This window comes from Strix aluco, chromosome 8 (assembly GCF_031877795.1).
Source record: "Strix aluco isolate bStrAlu1 chromosome 8, bStrAlu1.hap1, whole genome shotgun sequence".
Taxonomy (NCBI): domain Eukaryota; kingdom Metazoa; phylum Chordata; class Aves; order Strigiformes; family Strigidae; genus Strix; species Strix aluco.
In genome coordinates, this window is record NC_133938.1 from 27,445,060 (window position 1) to 27,468,036 (window position 22,977).

At 54.3% G+C, this 22,977-nt stretch overlaps 2 protein-coding genes across 4 annotated transcripts; one reads left to right on the top strand and one right to left on the bottom strand.

The window, feature by feature from the left end:
* The first annotated feature begins 296 nt into the window (after window positions 1-296).
* On the top strand, window positions 297-7,482 carry RGS4 (regulator of G protein signaling 4). 2 transcript variants are annotated; one of them, XM_074832778.1, is made up of 5 exons: window positions 297-560; window positions 3,053-3,157; window positions 4,115-4,176; window positions 4,928-5,094; window positions 5,625-7,482. In XM_074832778.1, the coding sequence occupies exons 1-5, from the start codon at window positions 517-519 to the stop codon at window positions 5,874-5,876; spliced, it is 630 nt and encodes a 209-aa protein (XP_074688879.1). In that variant the 5' UTR covers window positions 297-516; the 3' UTR covers window positions 5,877-7,482. The 2 variants fall into 2 exon arrangements, with proteins under 2 accessions (XP_074688879.1, XP_074688880.1); XM_074832779.1 differs by lacking the exon at window positions 4,928-5,094 and having other exon boundaries at window positions 413-560; window positions 5,625-5,839.
* An 852-nt stretch (window positions 7,483-8,334) lies between these two features.
* Window positions 8,335-21,273, bottom strand: RGS5 (regulator of G protein signaling 5). Of its 2 annotated transcripts, XR_012624171.1 has the most exons (6): window positions 21,157-21,273; window positions 15,656-15,766; window positions 13,170-13,231; window positions 12,894-13,060; window positions 10,206-12,379; window positions 8,335-9,833 (listed from the first exon to the last, which is right to left on the bottom strand). XR_012624171.1 is itself a non-coding variant. In XM_074832777.1 (5 exons), the coding sequence occupies exons 1-5, from the start codon at window positions 21,198-21,200 to the stop codon at window positions 12,218-12,220; spliced, it is 546 nt and encodes a 181-aa protein (XP_074688878.1). In that variant the 5' UTR covers window positions 21,201-21,273; the 3' UTR covers window positions 8,335-12,217. The 2 variants fall into 2 exon arrangements, 1 of the variants encoding a protein (XP_074688878.1); XM_074832777.1 differs by having other exon boundaries at window positions 8,335-12,379.
* Window positions 21,274-22,977: the final 1,704 nt, after the last annotated feature.

The window sequence follows — 22,977 nt, forward strand, 5'->3', positions numbered from 1 at the left end:
TTGATTTCTCCAGGTTGCTTTAAATAGAAGGAGAAAATGAACAGAGGAACCAGAAAAGCTCATCTCACTTCTCAGAACTGATTCTCTGACCCTTTTTATTGTCTGTGCCCCTCTGAAAATCTCCAGCTTTTATCTGCATCTTTCCACCTTTTGCAATAGAGGAAAACCCCTGAAGCTTTTTCAGCCCTTTTAAAAGAATCCACCTCTGCAGCCAGACACCAAGCTTCATTTCTGGTAAGGTTTTCAATCCCACTCACGCCCTTGTCTTGGCTTATACGTCACCCTCTTCCTCTTGGGTGGGCAAAAAGGGGACGGGTGCTGCTGCTGTGCTGGCTCCTGACTGGGTCACCCAGTGCTGCTGGGCTGTCTGGGCTGGGCTATAAAACAGAGCCAAGGCAGCGCAGCTGGCTCAGAGGCGAGGCTGAATTCTGCAGGCGACGGGGGACCCGCACCCAGCCTCTGCCGCCTCCTGCATTGTTGTTTTTCCTGGAATACAGAACCGACCTCGGGAGCAAGATGTGCAAGGGACTTGCTGCACTGCCAGCCACTTGCTTAAAAAGGTACTGTTTATTTCTGAGCATCTGTTAGTGGTCTCGTTAGTCTGGAGCTGATGCATTGCACTTCGTGTCTGAAGCAGAAGTGACAGGTTCGGCTCAGATTCTTTTGTAAGATTAGATACAAATGATTGCTTACAGACTTTTTTTTTTTCTCTGTTAGTCAAGCAGAATTGCATAAAGGTTTTGTACAGAGCTGTGGGAACTCTAAACCCATCCTTCCCATCAGCAAAACAAGCAGCCCTTAGCATTGCTATATTTTGATATTCCTGTCATCTGCTTCTACCACAAGCTTTGCACCCCTTTTCTCCTTTGAATCCTTTCTCTGTTGAATTTTCTTCTCTTGATTTTTTGAGGGGGAAGCAAGGCAGATGGGATTTCAAAAAAATTGAGGGTCATTCTACAGAATGCATCCCAAATGCAGGAGCCCAGCCTAGCGGGACCGGAGACCCAGCGGCTGCAGGCAGGGCAGGGATGCGGGTCCGCCCGTGCTGTGCTGATGAGGGGGGGCCAGGTCAGGCTGTACCCCTGGCGCACAGCGCTGTGGGGCCGGAGTGGGGCTGGCCATAGCCCCCTTGTGTGGTGCTGATCAGGATAGGCTGAGCTGTACCCCTGCCATGGGTGCAGGGTCTGGCTGCGCCCCAGCGTGTGTTACTGGCCAGGCATCCCTGCGCTGGCAGACCAGAGCGTGTACACCCCCAAACGTGCCCACAGTGGCATGGCGTGACCCACAGCCCGGAGTCAGGGGGTCTCTGTGCCTGCAAGGGGGCCACAAGCGCTGCCGGAGGGGTGTTACTCCCTTTCAAGTACTCTGGGGCCTGGAGACCCCCAGCAGGGTGGCCCAGGTCTCCAGAATGGCACCAGCCCCACAAAGCTCCCTGCTCCTCCAGCCCCTGCAAGTAGCACAAGTCCCTGATGGCACAGCGCTACCTTTCTGGCCACTCGTGCTCCTGAGGCTCCTTCCCAGGGGCTGAGCAGTGGGGAGGGCAGGGAAAATGCAAACTGAGACTTGGCATGCTCCCATCTGGGAGAAAAAGCTCCCCACTCATGGTGGATTTGAAAACAAGTGCTGAAAATGTGAGGAAAAAATCTTCATACCTTCTCCCCCAATTTGCAGGAACATTTGACGGGGAGGAAAAAAAAAAGAACATTTGAAAAAATGCACAGAAAAAAAAGTTCACATCTTTTAACCACTTCTGTCCAGGATTCCCAAGAAAATCCCTCTCTTCCAGAAAGCTGCGGGACTTGCTGCAGGCAGCAGTGTCTTGTTTCCTCCTGCTGCCGCCTTCCTGCAGACCTGAGCCATCTCCTTTTTCTGGGGACAGGTAGCATGGCAGTGCGAGGCAGCCGAGCCTGGCAGCACTGGACAGCCGGTGTCTGCCTGGGCAGGGCCTGGATGTTGGTCCTGGTCACACACACCCTGCTCTGAAGAAGCTGAGTTTCCTTCACTCTCACCCTAGTGCTGGAGTTGTTAAGGAAACATTTATGAGCACAAGCAAGCAGTGAGATAAGATACGGCCGGGACCACTGGCAGGGTGCTATGGCTGGAGCAAAGAGCAGTGTGAGAAGGCTAAGCAGCTACTGGAGCTCAGCCCTGTGGCACAACCTCTTGCTCTTTTCCAGCTCTGGTCTGAGGAGCAGGAGAAGAATTTCCTGCTTATGCTATTGTTGCACCCTGCAGCAGGCCAGGGCTCGTGCCCTTGAGCAGGCAGGACTGATTTACCTGCCCCCTCGTTCTTAAACTGGAAGGAAATCCAGAGAGATACTGAGACCAATACCAGCTGCACATCTAGGTGCTGCCCCATCAGGCAGTGATTGTCCTGAGCACGCTGGAAAGCAAAACAAAATTAAGGATGCATCCTCATAGGAGCTCGCCATGGAGCAAGGGAGTAGCTTACAGTCAGTGTGGGCTGGTTGTGGTGAAGCTCCTGGCTCATCCCCTGATCTCACCCCACAGTCCTGCTCCGAGCCCTTCACTTCCTCCCTGCCTTCTGTCACAGGCAGCTGCTTGGTGGGGTGGCCTGGCAGGACCCACTGTTCCTGTGGCTGGGTGATGAGGTGGGGAGATGGCAAAGGGCTGCAGGAAAGGACTAGTAAGCATGTAAGAACTGGACACTGGTAGCTGGGCAAATCAGCTCAGGGAGAAGTGACACATTTACAGCATGGTGATGCCTTTCTATCACAATATTTTAACTGTAAACAAACAGTAGGAAAACAGCAGCTTCTCCCTCTTTGCCAGACCTCTCTCTGGGCTGATGACCTTCTCAGCAAGAAAATGGTGCTGTTGAATGTGAAAAATTGCTTCTTTGACTTTGCTGTATTTGTCTAGCAACAGAAATGTGCATTATGTGAGGTGTGGAAAGTCAGCACTGGTGTCACTAGCTGTGACCTGTGTTTGTGTCACTGAGTAATGCTGAATGAGCCTATTGCCAGTGAGGAGGCTGCAGAGGGAGTTGTAATGTATTATCTTCATCTTGTTCTTGAATTGATCCTTTCAGTGCCAAAGACATGAAGCATCGTCTGGGCTTCTTGCTGCAGAAGTCAGACTCCTGTGACTACAGTTCTTCCCAAGGCAAGAAGGAGAAAGTATCTTCAAACCAGAGGTAAGAGCAGATGCTGCCACATAGTTAAGCCCAGACTGCCTGCAATATTTAGCTTCACTGAGCTAAACTTCATTAGCATTTCTGCTGCTGCTCCCCAGTACCTCCTGAACACCTGTGTGTTTAAATCGAGTGTGGCAATAGTCCTCAAGTCCTGATAGTACCTTTCCATGAAGAAGGTTGAACTAGAGGTCCCTTTCTGCCAACACCTCTGTGATTCAGTATGCATGTGCACATGGAGAGACTTGTGCAGTCTCCTGCACAGGGGAATAATGCCATCACAAGACTCTGCGACTTGTCACATTGCAGTATCAGCAGCACTGGCTCTTTGAGTTGGATTTGTGCAATGGTCCGCACAGCTGCACAGAGGTACTGGCAAAGGAAACAGAGAGTGCAGCCTGTCAGTGTATTCCTGCTCTCACTGAGGTGCAGGTAGTTTATATCCTCTCCAAGGAGGACTCCAAAGGCCAAGATATGCTCCTGGAACAAGTGAGCGCTAGGATGTTCTGGTATGGTAGGGGGAATGAACGCAGGATGTGCAAGCGTGCTTTCTAGTTCCCATGTTCCTCTCTCTTCCGTACAGCTACTGTTCCCCTGAAAGGTTAAAGAAATCAGCCCTTTGGAGTTTACTGATATGACCTGTAAGAGTGATCCCAGGTCCATGCCCCTCTGAGAGATGCAGCCAGTCACAGAATAAACACAAAGTCCCCAACAATTTTTCCAGGAAAATTCCTTTCCAGCCCATGGCTGGTGACGGGGATTGCAAACTGGAATTTCTGTAGATTAGATGTGGGATCCCCAGGGGTCTCTGTAGCAGACATTTCCTGCTTGGTCTCTTGCGTATGGTCTTGCAACAGTCAGGGAAATGGGTTTTCTAATGGTGCTGAGCAAAAAGCCAAATTTGTCCTTTCTGTACTCCCCTTAAATCTTCCCTATGTTTCTCCCTTTGTGTCCTTTTAGGATTAGCCAAGAGGAAGTCAGAAAGTGGGCAGACTCTTTGGAAAACTTGATCCACCATGACAGTAAGTAAAGAGGTCCTTTCTGCTGGAGATGTTGAGGGTACTGCCTGCAGAGTGTGTGTGCTGAGCAGTCCCTGGCGGGGGCATGGGACATTATCTTACATCTCAGCAGTACACAGTAGCTCCTTTGGCCACAGAGGCTTCTGGGAGGGGTGGTGAAGGGTCAGATCCAAGGGGCAATCCCAAGGTATCATGAGTGGGCCTTTGGCCTACGTCTGAGTTGTCCCTTTTGTGAGAGCAACAGATGTAGCCCCTGTGCAAGGTGGGGACAATACTGCAGCACACAGTTAACAGTGAGTTAAAGAGCCAAAAAGTGAAGAAACTGTTTGCAGCTGAGCCTATGGGACACTTTGCCTTCCCATTGGTTCCAGGCTACACTGATGTCCTTGAGGTTTCCTTTGTGCTGTTCCCATGGCCGGACACTCAGTGGTATGTGTTGGCCGTCTCCTCGGGGCCTCCTGGGAACACGCGAGTTGCTTGTGTTCTCCTGGCTGAGCCGCTGAAGGTCACAGTGTGGGAGCAGGCAGCTGAGGACCCATGTGTGACATCCCCGGGGGGCCTGTCTGAACTCCAGCCTCCCTCAACGTGCATGAGCCACTGCTGTGGAGGCAGGCAGCCATCCCCACTGCTAGTCCCAGGGGAGCTGCTCATTCATCTCTGGGAAGGAGAATGCACAATTGCTGAGCTTCACAGGTATGACTATCCAGGAACCAGCACTCTTTCCTGATCTGGTTTTCCTCTGAACAATCTGTAGGAGGACTGGCTGCTTTCCGTGCTTTTCTCAAATCTGAGTACAGTGAGGAGAACATCGAGTTCTGGGTCAGTTGTGAGGACTACAAGAAAACCAAGTCACCAGCCAAGCTCAGCCCCAAGGCCAGAAAGATCTATGATGAGTTCATCTCAGTGCAGGCAACAAAAGAGGTATGTGCACAGAACATTCTTGGGCAAAGGCAAAATCCTGAACCAGGCCAGCAGCACAGGGACGTAGAGATCTGGTAGTTTCACAAGAGTTGAAGGATACCACTTCTCTGTTAGTTAGCAAGCAAATGGTGTCATTTTTATCGCTTTCATATTAAACTTGGATAGAGAAAAAGTGGGTTTAGTTACAACCATGTGGCCATCCCATGTGCACGCTCAAATGGGAGAAGCCCGAGAGGACTATGATTCCCAGTGTTGCAGCTGCTCCCATGCAGTTGCTTGAGTTTCCTGGCTGGCTGCATCCCAGAGGGATATGTGTCAGTCTCCCCTGACAGTTCATCTGGCAGCAGAGATGCATTGGTATCCAGCTGCACAGATTCTGCCAAGGCTACGGGGTGTCCAGCGGCCATTTCAGACCACTGCCCATCAAGGACAGCTTGCGCACGCCTGGTGAAGAGATGCTTGGATGTTCCTTTACCTATACTAACCACTTCTGGGACAGATTCTACTTATGCCGTCCCTTTGGCCAACAGGTGAACCTGGATTCATGCACACGGGAGAAGACGAGCCACAATATGCTGGAGCCTACACTGTCCTGCTTTGATGAGGCTCAGAGAAAAATATTCACCCTCATGGAAAAGGATTCTTACCGCCGTTTCCTCAAGTCCCCCTACTACCTGGACTTGGTCAGCCCACCTGGTGCTGGCTGTGGGCCTGAAAACTGCAAAAGAAGCCACACTCACACCTTAGACTGCAACTCTAACATCATCTCTCAGTGCGCCTGAACCTGCAGCAAGTCAGGAGTGGGCTGGGCTCTCGTAAGAATATACGGCAGCAAAAGCATTCATTGGCATGAAGCAACAGAGCTGTCTCCAATAGCTGTCTAATGTCCCAGTTGTACCCCATGTCATGCAACAGCCAGCATTTGTAACCCAAGCCAGGCTCAGTTTGTGTAGCAAACCCTCCTCCGACTCCATCGGTGTAGGTGCCCCGGAGTCTGTGTCTGACATGGAAGCTGGGTGCAGTCACTGCATGTCCGCCGTGCTTCTGGCGAGCCCCGCCAGCCCGGTGTGCGGTGGGGGAGCACACGCTCCGCCCCGGCGCGGCCCACCGAGGCACCGGGCTGCAGTGTGACACCGAGCAAGGGGCAGGGGCAAGAGGAAGCCAAGGCAGGCGCTGGGGACTGTCATCTCCCCTTTCTAACAGGCAAAAGCTTAGATGGAAAGGACTTGCTCTGGTCCTTAGCTGTTCATATAGCTCCCAAATGCTCGGCTTTCAGTAGTATTTGCTCAGAACTCAGGCTGTGCCACATTACAGTAGTTGGACATAGGAAGAGCTCCTACTCTTTCTTAAGGGAAACCGAAAATTTTCAGACAAACAGCCTCCCTCAATCACCACAGCCACGATCGCAGGGGAGCTCTCCTGTCGGGCTGCTTCTTCCCCTGTAGTATCTAGTTTATGCTGGCCATGGATATTTCCTAGGGCTGTACAAAGCTATTATTTTGGGGGAGGTTCATATTTATATGTTATTAATTGTGTCCTTCATGCTCCCAGGTTAAATACTGTAGCTGAGCAGAACAGAAGTATATTCCCTCTCTCCCAGACTGGCAGGTGTATATTGCTGACTCTGGAGAGCTGTCTGCCTGCCCTGGCTTGTATGGAGTGGTTTGTGATGGAGTAGGACCACAAGCACAACAGCTGGGGAGGAAAGGCCCTGCTTGGGAGTACTTGAAAATGTCTTTTTTTTTTTAATGTTATTTATGTGAGTTTGTATTTCAGTAGCAGCATGACTCACTTTTTTCCTGAAGATGGTAGGAGGAATGTGTCGGTCTCATTACTGCTCCTGGGCTTTGCCAGAAGGCAGCTTTTTAAGCACTGCAGTTAGACATGGCCTTCACTGGGGGCTTTGGGACTGACGCTGACCTGCAGCTGGAGGCCCAAGAAATAGGTGGAAATAGGTGCAGGGCTTGCTGTCTTGGGCTGCAGTACCGGGTATCACAGTCTCCCCCAGCCCCTGGGCTCTCCTTAGTTAGATATTGCTGCTCTGACAACTGTGTATTCCTCACCCTGCATCCCAGTCCAGACAACAGTCCTCACACCGGGGTTTTGACATGGCAAGAGGAGGCTGTGGATCTCCAGCAGGCAATCCCAGGCCCACAGAGAAACATCTCTTTTAACATTTGCTTTATTCTGTATTTATTCGATTGTACTGACACATACCACCCTGCATGTTCAGCTGAGATGGAGAGGCTTGCTAAAGCTCTGAACATAGCCAAGCATGTGGCTATGTTTTATTTTCCCCTGGTACTGGGAACTCTTGATAACTATTGCAAAAACTGTATTGATATTTAAATAATAATGAATACATTCTAAATAAAAATGTTTGCATTAGTCCCTTCTAAAATGCCATTGTGTGAACCAAAGAAAATGCCTGGAGATCTAATTCATTGGCCAAGGTTACTCTAAAAAGTCATTTTACAAACAGCTTCACTCAGAGGTTGTTTTAAATTATGGAAAGATGAAACGGCCATTATATCCTTCAGAAACCCTCGGTGCCGTGAGCTGGGGGATGCTGGGCTCTGTGGGGTCCGTGCTGTGCCTGACAGCGAGCTCAGCACAGGGACCACCTGTCCTTGCCGAGGGGCTGCGGTGAGCATGAGGCCCCCTTGACAGTCTTGGGAGGGGGAAACTTGAAGGAGCACCCACCTCCTCACTGCACGTTTTCCCACCCAGAGCTCCAGAGGGGAACATGTTTTGGTTCAGAGCTCAACCTCTCCCTGGGCCCAAACCCTGCGAGTGCCGAGCTGCTGCCCAAAGGTGGTGAGGCTGGGGGTGTGCGGGGCTGGCTCTGGGGTGCACAGGGCTGGCTCTGGGGTGCGCAGGGCTGGCTCTCGGGTGCACAGGTCTGGCTCTCGCTCAGCCCCTGCCCCTGCAGGCACCACGGCTGCTGCTGCAGTGTGAGCCGGCTCTGCAAGCCAAAGCCCGAGGCAGCACCCGGGCAGTGGGGCTGGGGGTGCCTGTGCCGTGCTGGCACTGGGGAGTTTCCTCTGGACCAGCCTCCTGGATGATATTTTTATTCCCTTTTCAGTTCCCTGAGAAACCACCACATCTGTTGCAGCTGCTCTCGGAGGCCTTTGGTCTTGCCAGGTCTTTTGGGCACAAGTTTTGGGAATTCCCTGCAGAGGGTGAGGAAACACTGCTCCTTCTGTGCAAAGAGACAAAATGAATAGTCCAGCAAGAAAGTAGCAGAAATACATGTTTATGTGTCAATTACTGAGTGGTACAAGAATATGGGTTAACACAACCAGTTCATCAGTGCACACCAGCGCCCTGCATCTTCCCTACCCGAAGATCTCTAGTGGAAAGCACACAGAGAATGTCAGACTGAAAACCTACTGCCTGCAGGTGTAAGGAGCTGATCCCCACTCCTGACCTTGCTCAGCCCTTGCCCACAGCACTTGGCACCCTCCAGGGAGTGACCGAGGACTGGGGAGAGCCTGGGTGAGCCCTGGGACACCCTCAGCCCCCCATGGGCAGCAGGCAGCTCCCGCTGCTGCCTCGCAGGCTTCAGCAGACCCCAGGGCTGGGGCCGGGCAGCACCGGCAGAGCCTTGCCTCAGCATGTGGTGGGAGAGCTGGGTGGTTCACACCGTGGCCAGTGAAGTGCGAGGGTCCCGGTCACTCAATTAACCAGAAAACACACAGCAAGCAATCCCCTGGTGCTAATCCGAGGGATGCAGCTGCAGGGAGCCCTCCTCCGCATGTCCCTGTGGTGAGGAGTGGGCACCAGGGAGGCACGGAGGCAGCGCCTGGTGCCTGGGGCCCCCGGCTGCGGCGTGGGGTTGCCTTGCCCCACGGCAGGGATTGGGGTCCCTCGAGGAGCACGAGACCTGCCTCCTGCACCAGCTCGGGCACCAGGGCTGCGGGCACCCAGCGGCCACGGGCACAGGGTGATTTCAGAGGATATTTTGGAAGATGTACCTTCATGTTCACTCAGGTGGATGACTCAGGTTTCCCTCAACAGAGTCTGGGACCACACTAAACCCACACACGCTCATCTCTGCGACAGACCCCAAGCACAATATCCAGAAACTCTGTTTTTTTGGCTCTCTGACTCACTGGGGATCCAGATGCCTGTGTTAGGAGTATGTATATATATGTGTGTACACTTGTATATGTCTATACGGATATAGATGTACAGTGTTGTGTGTATGGTGCTCATACATATGCCAAATTTCATGAGAGCAAGAGTGATAAAATACATGAAGTATTTCCTACCAGAAATATAATGGTTGGTATCAGCCCGACAGTAAATATCTCTGGGCCTGCAGAAAGCTCGGCCGTGGGGCGGGTACAGGCATTGCCGCCTTTCTGGGGCGAGCCTGCCCAAGTAATAAACCAAACGATCCTTCTACACAAACACAACTTCCCAAGAGCTCCGAACGCTTCAGGGGCCACATGTGATGGCCACCTGGTAGCTCACTGACATCAGTTCGATCACTCCCTAAAGTAGGCTTCCAGTATCTTAGCAGAAATCAAGCTGGGGAAGGATTTCCAATAGAACTGTTTCACCTCTCCTGAATCCAGCCTCCACCTTTCTTTTGAGCATGTGCATACCCAGACACCTTCTCCCTGTTGCAGCTAGTCACATCTCAGGTTTTGATGGCGCGCAGCAAGCTGGCCTCCGGCAGCATCCCAGCGTTGGCACTTAACTGTGAAACGTGTGAGGGTATCTGGAAATAGCTGCAAAGGATTAAGTAAAAAATGAAAGATCTGTGTCTTTCTGCAGGGAAGCCTGTTTGGTTTTGCATTTCTATGAGTCACGCCATGAATAGGGAGCTTGAACATGCTGAACCTGTTTGTCTTGACACCAATTCATGGTTGGGAGGGTGCAGGTTGCACAGGGGGCAGAGGCAGTGGGAGCACCCTGCATCAGAAGGGCTGGCCAAGCCCTGCCTCCCGCACCCAGCCCTGCTCCTGCCTCCCCCTTGTTGCCCCCCAGCTCTGGGGAGCAGACGCTACCGGGGAATCCTGTGCCACTTTGACGGGACCCTCCTCCCGCTCGTGGGCTCCCTTGAGTTCTTTGGGGCCACCCAAGCTGCCCGCCACACTCACCCCAGGGGAATGCTCAGCGAGCATCACCCGTTGCCACTCCAGCACCGACTTTCCCAGGCCATTTGCTCCAGAGGGAAAAAAAAAAGTCACGTTTGTGATGGCCTCCATCCTCCCCCTGCCTTGCCATCCCTGCCTGGAAAAGCAGCCCACTTCCTGCAGCTCGGGATGTACTTTTCTTCATCACCATAGTGACAACATGTAAATATTTGGGGCTGATGGGGTTTTGATCAGATTTTGAAAGTCTTGAAGAGGCTGGCAAACCTGTTGTTTATGTTATTGCGTTTCAGATGGAGTCTCATGACTTGCAGTTGAGGTTGAGCCGCCGGGGGTGGCCGGTCCAGTTGCTGCCTGCTGGGAGCATGGCTGGTTGTGATTTAGCCGATATCTGTCAGGTTGCTGGCTGGCCAGCTCGATCCCTACAGCGTGCTTGGTGCAGGCCAGGGCCCTGCGGATGCTGCACCAGGAAACCATCACAGGGATGAAACGTCCAGGCCCCATGGAGCAGGGGTTCATCGCATTCACCTCGAGGCTGAAATGAGATCCCAGCAGCCTTTCACGTATGCCCTTGCCCATCCTCAGATGTGATTTCTTCTGGTAGCGAACAGTGGGCTGGCTTTGATTCGGTTGAATAGAGCTGGTCTTTTTAAGAGACAGCCTTATGGAAACACGCCCTGGGCAGATGGGAGGAGACAGGAGAGACACATGCAGGCTACACAAACTCTGCAGAGTTTGCTGTCTGTTCAAGAAGCCAGGGGTTTATTTTTCATATTTCCAATGATGGTTTTGTGTTTGGGTTTGGTTTTTTGGGTTTGTTTTTTTTTTTTAATTGGACCTGAACAGTTGCAATTGCAGCTTTGTTTCCCCCAAAATGATTTTCCTCCCTCCTCTAATCGATGCCCCTCAACTGGGTTTGTGCAGAAGTATCGCTTTGGCATGCCTACTGCAGAGAGAAGCATCTGGAACAAGAAACCACTGCAGCAACCCCTGAAGCTGCAATCCAAGCACACCACCAGCCACCAGCACTGCTGAGGGCTGCACGTAGGCACTGGGGATGCGGCCACGGGCTGCAGATTGTGAGCTCAATACGCCATGCAAGTGGTTGGAGCGAGCGGGAGGTCTGGGTTGCTAAACAGTCCCGGTGTTTTGAGCAAACAGATCTCATTTTATCCTCTTTACTGTCTCTAGTGTGAAGCGAACAGGCTGTCTCACAGCTGACTGCAAGTGGAGTCACTGGGGAAGCGGTGCCGCAGGCTCGCTCTGTCCATCCCTCGTGCCAGCCAGGTGCACCCTGCGGCACACGGCTGTGCAGCTCCCGGCTCTGCCGTACAGCCGTCCCTGCCGTACTGCCGTCCCTGCTGTCCCCGCTGTACCACCGTCCCTGCCGTACAGCCATCCCTGTGCCTGCTGAGCGGCTGCTTTCTGAAGAGAAGGTGACGCCAGTCACGCGGTGGACGTGCCTCACCCTGCACCACGGGGCTGCCGGTGCGTCGGACCTGGCCGGGGAGGGGAGCACACGCAGGGCGCCCTGTGCAGCCACAGCAACACCCTGGGAAGCTGGGAGGAGGGAGCGAGCCTGGGCCAAGCCAGCGATATGGGAAAAACTGGGAGGAAAATTGTCATGTCCTAAGACGTCCTAAGAAGGCAGAGCCAGCACCTTGGAGCTTTCAACTAAAACCAGGCCCTGCAGCACCAGGGACACGCCGGCTGCCCGAGTGGCTCCCAGTCACTGCGAGGCTGGGGCTGCTCCACCGCCCTTCTGGGTCCCAAACCCAGGGAGGATCACCAGGGGTTTCTGCTACTTGGTCTTTTGTGGGAGAGGAAAGAGACTGTAAGAGAGGAAATGTCAGGACATCTGACAGTCCAAAGCACAAGGGAAATGTTTAGCAACGCCCCTGAGTGCTCTTCTAGGGTGGTATCAAGAAAGCAAAGCAGCTGCAGGAGAAGGGGCAGGTGTTCAGACAGAAGCAGTGGGACCGCCCGTGGGGAACGCCTCGCACAGCCCTGCCGCGTTGCTACTTGATTAACTCCTGATAAAACTCCGACCGCACAAATCTGGGCAGGGAGTCTTTCTCCATCAGGGCAAAGATCCTTTTCTGGGCCATGTCAAAGCTGCTTGGTGATGGCTCCACCAGGTTCTTCATGGTCACAGCCTTGGTGAAGTGGTCGATGTTCACCTGTGATGGGGGTGTAAGAGGGATGAGGACTCTGCCTTTGTGAGGGGTGGGTGATGGCATCTCCCCTCACCAGCTCTGTGCCTCCACCAACCAACGCAAAGGTTATGGGGAGAGACTGAAGCAGGTTCATTTATCTGGGGGAATTACTGGTGGCAAATCTGCAAGGATGAGGTCTTTCTATCCTGCAGCAAATCTAACTCAGGAGAAGGATTACTGTAAATTATTATTCCTCATAATTAAAGTAATCCCTCTGTGGGGAGAGGGGGACAGGCTGGGATGTTCTGGAAGTGCCTGTGGCAGGAGGCATGAGGCTCAGCAGAGACTGAGCATGCAAACAGGGGCACCAGGGCTGTGAAGGGTGGGGCTGGGGCTGCCCCTTGTCGAGGGTACAGCACTCTGAGCCCCTCAGCCATGGTAGGAGGTGTCCTGCAGCCATCACTCTCCCTTGGGATGGAGGCCACTTGGCAGCAGCCTCATCCCTCCCAGTGCCATCTCCTGCCCTGTGGCCACTGACCTCTTTGGGTGCCTCAGTCTGGATGAACTCCTCATAGATCTTCTTGGCCTTTTCCTCCATCTTCACGGGGGACTTGGTTTTCTTGTAGTCCTCGCAGGCGACCCAAAACTCGGCGTTTTCCTCACTGAACTCAGAGCGCAGGAAGCTGCGGAAGCTGGCGAGCCCATCTGCGGGGGGGCAAAGCCCTTTCTGAGCACCAGTGGACCCAGGAGGGCCGAGCCCTCACTGAGCACTGGGGGGACAGGGAGGTGTGACCACATGGGAATGTGAACTTACAGGGATTTTGCAGGAGCTTCTCCAGGGAATCACGCCACTGCAGAGCCTCCTCCGGTGATGGCCTGAAGGGAGTAAAGAAAGTCCAGGTGGTCCATGCTCACCCCACAGCCCTGGTCTGGGCTCCAGGCTTTTAAATAATTCCTTTAAAAATGGGGAGGAATGGAGCAACAAGCTGTGGAGACTGTTGCAGAGCAGGGATGATCGTCAAGCAATGGGGATGCTGCTGCATCACAGCACGAGTACCCTCCTGGGGAGAGCCGAGTGCCAGGGAAGGTGAGGACTGGGCTGGGTGGGCAAATTCCCCTGTGTTTGAGTAGAGATGTGGCTGAACTGCACAGCGAGTCCCCTCTGCAGCTGCGGGTCCCCTCCCTGCCCCAGCGCCCGTGCACGGGAGGGCAGAGCAGGCGCTCTGCAGGCAGCTGGGAAGCATCCCTGTGTTTTCCCGCTGGGGTGGGGAAGGATGCTCCCCGCTGGGGGGGGGCAGGGGGGGCGAATCATTCCAGCCCTGTGCTGCCGGGGCGGGGGTCAGCGCCCCTCCACTCCCACAGCCCGCCTGCCCCATTCCCACGCCCCGCAGCGGGGCAGGACGCTGGCCTCCGCTCCCTCCCTCCCCAGTGAAAACCTCCAGTGTTTTTCATGTGCGTGGTTTTTCCACCTTTTTTTTTTTTTTTCTTTATAAATGCAATGCGTGTAACTTGATGAAAGAGCTTTGTGGGGTTTTTTGTTTGTGGTTTTGTTTTTTGGGTTTTTTTAAGCCCCAAGGAGTTTGACCGAGCTGCCCTGGGGCACAGGTTTCCCTGCTGCCTGGTGCTGGAGGGGAATGGAAGCCCCCCATGCCGCTGAGCGCTGGGCTCGCTGCAGACCATTGCAGCCCCCATGGCAGCGATGGTCAGACCATCCACTCCCCACGGGCAGCATGCACTTGGGCTTGTTTTGCTGCCACAGGGGCCACACGTTGTTGGGGCTGAAACCCTCTGGGTGAGCAGAGCATCCATGGGGCTGGGGAGGGAGCAGTGGGCAGGACAACCTGCTGGTCCTGGGGGCCTTGGTGCTTCAGCAGTGGGTCTGGGGAGAGTGCAGGGGCTCCTACCCACCCACCCTGCCCAGGGGCTCCAGCGAGGAGAGAACAGCAGAAATGCAAGGCTTGCTCAGGTTGGGGATCCAGTCCTCACTTGTCATTAAGCCACCAGCACCCAGCAGTAAAGACCATGATGGGAGCTTAGATTATCCACTTTCTGGACCTTAAATTGCATTTACGCTTGCTATCAAGTCTCAAAAGCTCTCCCTGTCCTCATGTTCCTGCCAGGCATCTCCCCACCCCAGTGAGGGGGAGCATCGCTGCAGTGACCCAGCACAATCCAGATTTCCTGGAAACTACCAAATTCACTTTTCCGTTATCTGAATGTCCCAGGGATGATATTAACTGTGAGCAAGATGTTGATGGGTGAGTGATATCAAGGCTGCAGTGCAGGAGAAAACAACTCCTCCAGCCAGCGGGAGTGAAGATGTTCAGCTTTCTGCGGGGACGGCTAATGGGGACAAATCCCAAGGCACTGGAAACAAGCAAGGCTGGCTGGGCCAGTCAGCCTCTCCTACCTCCAGCAAGTGAGTTGCATGCTGTCAGAGCTGGGTCCTGCAGCACTGTGTGTGTCTGGGTGCAGCTCGAGGGCAGGGAGCAAGTCCCCGGGGCAGGGACACACGTCCCCAGGACAGGCACACACATCTGATGGCAGCAGGGCTGAGGGGTGGCAGGAGAGTGGCCAGGGCTGCAGCTCAGGCACCTGGCTCAGCTGCCCAAGGCTGGGCTGGAGCTACCCCGGGTGAGGCCATCATCCTACATCCAGGAAGCCATCCTGCTTCTAGATTTAAGCTAACATTTCTTTTCAAGGTTTATTTTGCGTCTTTTGAACTATTAATCCTGCAGCACAGCCCATCAGCCTCTCTAGCTTCTCCTCTGCTTTGCTTTGTCATTAAACCAGCTTGGTGCTGGTGAGCAGAGGCTCAGTGTGAAGGCAATAAGGTGAGAAGGTGTCACCATCGCAGAGCTGCCCAGATCCAGGCATCGCGCCGTGGGGCTGTGCACCCAGCTCGGGGACACACAGCCACCCCAAAGCCAGCAGGCTGTGCTAGGCTGGCACCTCTGGGCTGAGACAGGTGACTCAGAGTAGTCCAAGTGCCATATGCCTCTGGCAAAACCTTTATTGAATAACGTGAAATCTCATCAAAAGTAAATTGAGTTTCCATGAGAAATCTGGTTTCCGTAAAGCTGTATTGTCTGACACATCTCACGTTGCCCTGACGTAACTCTCTGAGCCCGCACCTAGCCGGTGGGTCCCGAGGAGCGTGCCTGGAGCTGCCTGCCACGTGAAGCCTGCTGTGCCCACCCACAGCAGGGGCTTCGGCTCCTCCACATCACAAAAGGGCTCGCACCCACCCTGCCCGCTGGGCACGGGTGCCAGCACAGCCCGCCCTGGCGTGGTACTCACTTCTGGGCCTTGGGCGGCTTCTCCGGCTTCTCCGGGTAGGGGATGATGAAGTCAATGGCCGAGTCGGGCTTCTGGAGCAGTGTGCCCAACTTGGTCTTGATCTCCTTGGCCCTGTGAGAGGGGACAAGCAGAGGCAGATCAGGCAGAGGGATGGGGCAGTGGGTCCCTGCCTGGCACCTGCACAGACCCCAGCATGGCTGCTGGTGAGGTACAAAGCTGCGTAATTAATGACACATGAACAAATGGACCGTAATGCTGTAAAGGCACCTGGCTGAGGCGTTTCAAACCGGGCACTCAGAATTAGCGGCAGCTCTTGATCTTGATCTCTCTGCTTTGTCCCCATCTGTGGCTGGGATAATTGTATCAGCAGAGCTGGCGGGCTGCTCTGAGGATGAATTAGGGGATGTGTGTGCAGCACTCAGTTTCTATAGTGATGAGCCTGGAGGAAATGCTGGTGAGGAGATGAAGGATCTGCCTTCAGAGAGGAGGCTGTGCAGGGTGCCGTGATGGCTGCACGGCTGTGCCTGCCCCACACCGAGCCCCGTCCCACGTGCTGCCCACCAGCCCCACATTGCCAACAGCATTCAGAGCAGAGTGCCCTAATATTATATATAGCTATAGATATATAGAGTGTATATACAGATAATATATACGCATTATGTCTGCAATGGGAAAGGTCCATCAAACAGGCACCCCCTGAGTGCTCCTTTCCGTGGGCAGAGGGGGAACAAGGGTTTTCGGAGTTGAAGTACTCTGACTGCCAAAGGCAGAGTGCCAGTCACTGCTGCCCCGAGGCCACGCTCCAGACCTCCATTTGGAGGATGCAGAGATGAGAGGGGTCCTGGGGCTTGACAGCAGGTCCAGATGTCTCACAAAATGTTCCCTTTTGTGCAATGCAATTTGCAAGGCGGTCCTGAGCATCTGAAGCCACCGAGGAGGAGGCTCCCCTTCACTGCAACTCGGGGGTGGTAGCAAGAGCAAGCTGAGCTGTTGCAGAGAAAACTCAGGTGTGCTGCATAAGACTGAAGAAATAAAGGGGTGAAAATGGACACCCCCAAACACCATCTTTACAGGGCAGACTTCTTCCTGGCACAGCAACATTTGGTGGCTTCCAGGTCATCTTGCTGGCACAGGAGGTGAATGAGATCAAGAGGACGCAGCGCTTCCCCACGGGCCAGCGGGGCTCAGTGCCTTCGCCATGGCGTGGCTGTCAAAGCTGGGCTGCAACCCCCCGGCTTCAGGGCTCACTGTGCTTCTCCTCTCTGCAGTTTACTCTCAGAAGCCCTCTGTGGATGATCACTCCCTTGCTATGTCTGCTATTTCATTTCTATTCCTTTAATTTATTCCCCTCCCTGTAAAACTCCTTCTGTGTTTAGGTTTTCCACCCGCCAGCCCCCACGGGTAACCTTTTTTGAGACCTGGTGTGGGCTCTGTCCCCCACGGGCTGCCCCCTATTTCTGCTACAGAAACCTGCCTGTGACAGCTGCCCTCGCACGGGAGCGGGCAGTGGGGCCAGCTGGAGTGAGCAGCCCAGCCCACAACGGGTGTACAGCATGGGCAGCGCAGACCCAGAAACCCAATGATTTTCATGGAAAATATCTGCAGCTACAGGGACAACTTCCATTGCTCGTGCTTCTGAGAAAACTTGGATCTTGCCTGGAAAGACCAAGACCTTAGGTGAAGGGTGATGAGGTCCCCACGCTCCTGCACTGAGGCGTCTCTGGGACAGGGATGCTGGCCGTGCACCGTTCATCCTGCTCCCTCTAATAAATAAATAAAATGTGGATAAATGGCCCAAGCCAGAGCTGGCTCCTGATGCCCAGAGCCTGGGCCTGGCTCTCCTATGAGTCTCGGGTGTCCCTCAGCACCCCACGGGCTGGCACTACCGTGCCAGGACCCACCTGGCTCAGCTGTGGCAAGGAGGAGAGGTGAAGGGGGCAGGAGCTGCAGCCCCGTTAGGACCAAAGCAACGGGTGGGTGCAGAGGGTGCCCCAGGAAAGCCAGTGGAGCAGGATGGCCTCTCCCTTGTCTCTGCTTCCCTGGAGGTCTGTGCTTGTGGCCACAGGTCCCTGCAGGGAAGGGGACATGTGGGCTCAGGGAGCATCTCTCAAAAAGGGGCTGAGCCGGAACACCAGCTGCCACAGGGTCCCTCTCCCTGCCACTGCCCCACGCTCGGGAGGGCAGAGCTGGGGACACTGCCGTGGCCAACGCGCTGCCAGTGCCGAGTCCTGTGCACCAGGGACCGTCCCGTCCAGGCAATGGGACTGTGTGCCTGATTGCAAGGGTTTTGTGTGGCAGGAGCAGGGGTGAAGAGAAAGGGGGAAGGTGTTTGCCCACCTCTGAAGGTGAGGTGGTAGATGTCGGGGGTCCCGAGCAGGCAGGAGGAAGACACAAGCTGTGCTGGGAGCAGGGGCACTGAGAGCCAAATCTAACACATGATGGGCTAAGGAGGTGGGAAGACAGGACCAGGACTCTGTTGCTGTCTGAGCAGGACCTGGGGACCCCCCTACCCTGGTGCAGACAAGGCCAACACATGCGCAAGATTTGGATGCAAAGACAGCAGCTTCACACAGCAGCAAGTGCTCTCCTGGATAACACTTAGAGCTGGTTCAAAATCTTGCTTTCCAATTCCCACTCTCTGACAGTGACTTATGGCCAACATCTGCCAGGCTCAAAGGGCACTAATGGGCCTTAATGGCCCTGAGCAGCCCCAGCTGAGCCCCACACCCTGCCCGTGGCTGGGGGCTCCATTTAAGCTCAGTCCTGGGGCCACCTTCCCTTGGGCTGTGTTGTATGTGGGCTTCTCCCCAGCCTGGTCTCCTGAGTTGGTGTTGGACCTGTATCACAGCCCCACTGCCTGCTGCTCCCAGTGGGGCTCCCTGGATGGCTCCATCCCGTGGTGCTGTTGATGGACCATCAGCAGCTGCCCACCCTGCTGAAGCCCTGCAGGTCCCTGTGTGGGGACAGCAGCAAGAACCTCCCCCTCCCCGAGCAAGTCCTTGGCTGTGAGACCTTTTTGAAATATGGGGAGATGGCAGAGATGAGGAAGCTTGTTGAAAGGAAGCGACAAAGGACAGCCAGAGGTCTGAGCACTTGCAGGCTGGCGGGAGGGAAGGACTATTTAAAGACATCGTTCTGGCATCCTCCAGCAGATGTATTACAAGCTTTCAAGCAAGGCTTCAGCAAAGGCTAAACAGCAGGGTAAAAAAAGGCAGTTATAAACAAAAAGGCATCCTTCAAAAAAAACCCCAGCTATGTCCGAGTGAGAAAAAGCAAGAGGACCGTAAACTGTGGAAGGTTAAGTGTGAGAACATATGGGAGCAAGCCAAGAAAAAGTCTGAGAAACAGCTTCCAAGAAGAATTAGAAGAAAATACGGGCTCTGTCAAACACATCAAGAACAAGAAGGCTGCTGGGGAGGGCCAGGAGAAACTCCAGCTTTAAAAACAAAACAAATGAAAGAAGCTCCAAGAAGTTAAAACTATAGCTGAAAGCTAAAGCTGCTACTGTGCCCGAGGGCAGGGAGGTGCCAGAGGGAATGCTCCTTGAGGGGAAATAGGCTCCAGGGGGGGTTTGAGGAGCCATAAAGATGCAAGTGCAATGCTGTACGGGCACGGCAGCAGCAGCTGTATCAGAGAGCCGTGGTGGACACATGGACAAATATGGTCTATTGGAGAGGAGTCAAGGCAGCTCTGGCAGTAGGAAGAGATTCCTTCAAACCTATCAGCCCTCTCTGAAGAGGCCAGCAAGGACGTGCCCTAGGGAGAGTCAGGGGGTACCAGCCCCTTGGGTCTGCAGGGGACCTTTGCTGGGCTCTCCAGACCCCAGGCAGTTGCGGGGGGCAAGGTCATCTCATGGGGAACAGTGTGGGAAAGGTATCACGCAACGCGTAGGGGACATAGCGTGTTTTCCTCGGTGGGGACGGTCCTAGGGGAACGTGAGCTGGGACTGTGCTGTTAAACATATCATGCGCATGGGGAAAAGGGGGGCAGTGGCCAAGCAGGAGATATTGCGTTACCGGGTACAACACTTGGGGACCAGTTGTGAAGAACTGCAGGAGGGTCTCATGAGACTGGCAATTAAGCAGCTCTTGAAATGCCTCAGAGCAATACAAAATGATGTACATGGGACAAACCCAGTCCTAACTCCATGTGTGAAAGTGTAAGTGAAGCTGCCTTCAAGACTGACGATTTGAAGGCACAACAGAGGTCGATGAAAGCATCAGCGTAGCAGCAGTGGGGAAAAAAACTAATTTAGTACTAGAAAGTAGCATAAGAGTGACAACAAAGATGACTGCAGAGCAGAAATGTGTGGATCAACCCACATCTGGAAGAGTGCTGCTCAGCCGCCCGTGGCGCAGGAGGTGCCCGTGGCACCAGGCAAGGTGAGCATGGGGCCGTGAGGATGGCCAAACGGCACGTTTCAAACAAAGAAATTGTCACAGGCCTGCGCTTCTGTTTGGCCTGTGATGGAAATTTGCCTTGCTTCTGGGCAAGCAGCATCAGCCTCCAGTGGCACCGCTTCAGCTGACAAAGGGGGTCTTCTCTCAAGCTCCCCCAGGACAGCAAATTCCACCCACACTCTCACTTAAATCCGGTACTAAGGCATTTTCAGCTGCGAGGAAACCCTCACTGGGTAATTCACATGTGAAGTCTTTTACCAAGTTTCCTCCTTTGGTGAAGGATCGAGCACCCTGCTGCCACAGGGAGACCCCAGCCTCATGCTATGGCCCCCCCCTTGCACCTCTGTTCTCACCGGCCCCCCTCCACAGCCCCCCCGGCTCCACAGGAGTGGAGGGGAGGGTAAGTTTTGCTCAGCATGGAAATGGCAGGGGGCTGGAGACTGCCTGGGTTCCCGAGGGCTGAGAGCAGCTGGAGAAGCACCACCACCCCCCGAGGCATGTTTTGAGGCAAGCACCGGGGCGGAGGGGGATGAAGATGAAAATGAGGATGGGTGCCATGAGCGAGACAGAGCAGGCACTCCACACCGAGCCGAGCCTCATGAGAGGGGCTGGGGCCGGTTAATCTGTGTGCAAGGGAGACACAGACAGTTAAAGAGGATTTTGAGGCACTTTGGAGCCAGGGCTGTTTTTGCCTCAGAAAGGCTTTCCTGCTTCCCCCCCCATGTTTTGCAAATATTAAGATCTGAGGACAAAATGGTCCTTCTCCAGGCCCGCACAGGGGAGCAGCTGAGGTTGAGGGGTGGGATTGGGGCAGCCCAGACTCGCCCAGCAGAGATGTTCCCAAGCCAGAGGAGAGAGTTTGGGACTGGATCAGCGCTCGCCCCCTCGAGGGTCCCAGCCACTCACAGCTTCCCGCTGATCCCACGCCAGCAAGCCTCCCTTCCCTCCCAGTTCAGAGCTGGGCGATCCCAGTCCTGGCAAGAGATGTCCATCATGGGGATGTGCTGTAGGAAGAACCTCTCTGCCCTCAGCCGCCCCCAGCAGAGCCCTGTCGGGAGGCAGAGCCCCCCCAGCATCCCCACACCGGCTGGCCGCTCTCACCTCTCCAGGCACGTGTGGGGCAGCGCTGCTAATCCTTTGCACATCTTGGCAGGCTGTAGTTTTCCTCAGCTGTGAGAAAAGTGTGAGCGATGGCTAAAGCAGGCAGCAACGGCTCAGTCTGCAGCCTGGCTCCCCCCTCTCGCTCCTATATAGTGCTGGGAGCTGGACCCCCGCCAGCCCCGTAACCAATGCCGTCTGTCCCGCCGCAGCTGGCCCCAGCCCTGGCGGCTTCTGGATTTTGTTTTCTCTTCTCTAAGCTCACATGGGGGGAAAAAATGTGGTTTTTCTGGGGTGAGATCAGGTAATCAAATTGGAAGGGCCAAGCTGCTGTTTGGGGGCCTTCAGGAAGCCCACAGGGTTTCTTCTTAATGACATATCAGGCTCCAGGTCAGTATTTAGAAGAGCCAAGTAGAAATGCTTCATTCAAGCAAGATTTTTTCCAATGAAAAATGTCACTTCCATAAAAATAAAAGTGCTTATGAGAAGTCTTGTTGCTGATTTCAAGGCTGTGGTTAATGTCAAAATATCCACAGCTTCAACAGTGGTTACTGGCTGGTGGGTAACATTGACTTCTGTTCCAGAACAAAATCATTTTAATGTAAGCTTAAAAATAAATAAATCTTTTAATCATAGCAAATGTTGCAGTTTGATCTGACAGTGACACTTGGATGAGGCCCAAAAGAATTCCCACCCATAATTTTGTTATGTGGAAAATCTGGACCCTTTTTCCAACCCCCTTCTCAGAGCAGTAAAACACACACCAGAGCCCGGAGCTGCCCACGATGACGTGGGATGCAGGGCCTGAGCAGGGACCAGTCCCTGCCTCCCCCTGCATGGCGCTGCCCCCCAGGGACGCAGCCCCCTGCTTGCCTAAAGCTTGGGTGCTGCCCAGCACCACAGTGTTTCTGTTTGCTTGGGTAAGATCTCTTTGATTGCTCCGCAGACTCGCAATCACAGAGCCAGGGCCTCCCTACAGTCGTGACATCTGCGGCATGAGTTTGTCCCAGCCTCAGCCAGGCACCCAGACACAGTGTAGGTGCAACCCCAGTGAGGCCACCTGCTGAGAGGCAACTCATGGCAAACACGGGGACCAGCCTGGCTCCAAGGGGTCCCATAGCCAAAGCCCTGACTTGGTGTCTCTCCACAGCTGCTCAGGGGCAGGATGAGCTGCTGCCAGCAGCTGCAATGGAGTCACTCCTAACACGGCTTAGTGGTGCTTGGCATGGAGAGGGTAACCACTGCCACCCCAGACATCTCCCTCCTGCCTTCCAGCCGGGAGGCAACAGCCCATCCTCAGCAGGTCACCCAGGGCACCGTGCCTGGGTCCGCGTGGCCCGACTAGAGCTAGCACAAGGACAAAACCCTCAAACACACACCAGGTGGCCTCAGTGGCCTCAGCACCAGCTCTGTTGCAGTTTGTGTAGCAGGACTTGCTCACACGCAGAGGCCTTTGCCACCCCACGCTGGTGCCTGTGCAATTACACCCGCTCCGGCACAGGCGCATGCAGAGGGTGTGCAGCTCCACTCTGCCTCCACCTCCTGCTCCAGCCCAGCCAGGGCAGCCCCTGGACATCCCACTTGGTGTGTGGGCTCAGAGCTCACCCTGAAAATCTGCCATGTGCCCATCCCCGACTTCGGCTGCCTACAAAATGTGCATCTGGGTAATGGAATAGGAAACCTTGCTCCAACTTGGCTGTCCACAGCCCAAGGGCTGTAACAGCCTTAATTGCCCTGACCAGCCCCACCTGCCTCCTTAGCCCAGGACTGCATTTAAGCTCAGCCCTGGGTCCTCTTTCCTCCCCAGGTAGTGTTAGAGGTGTG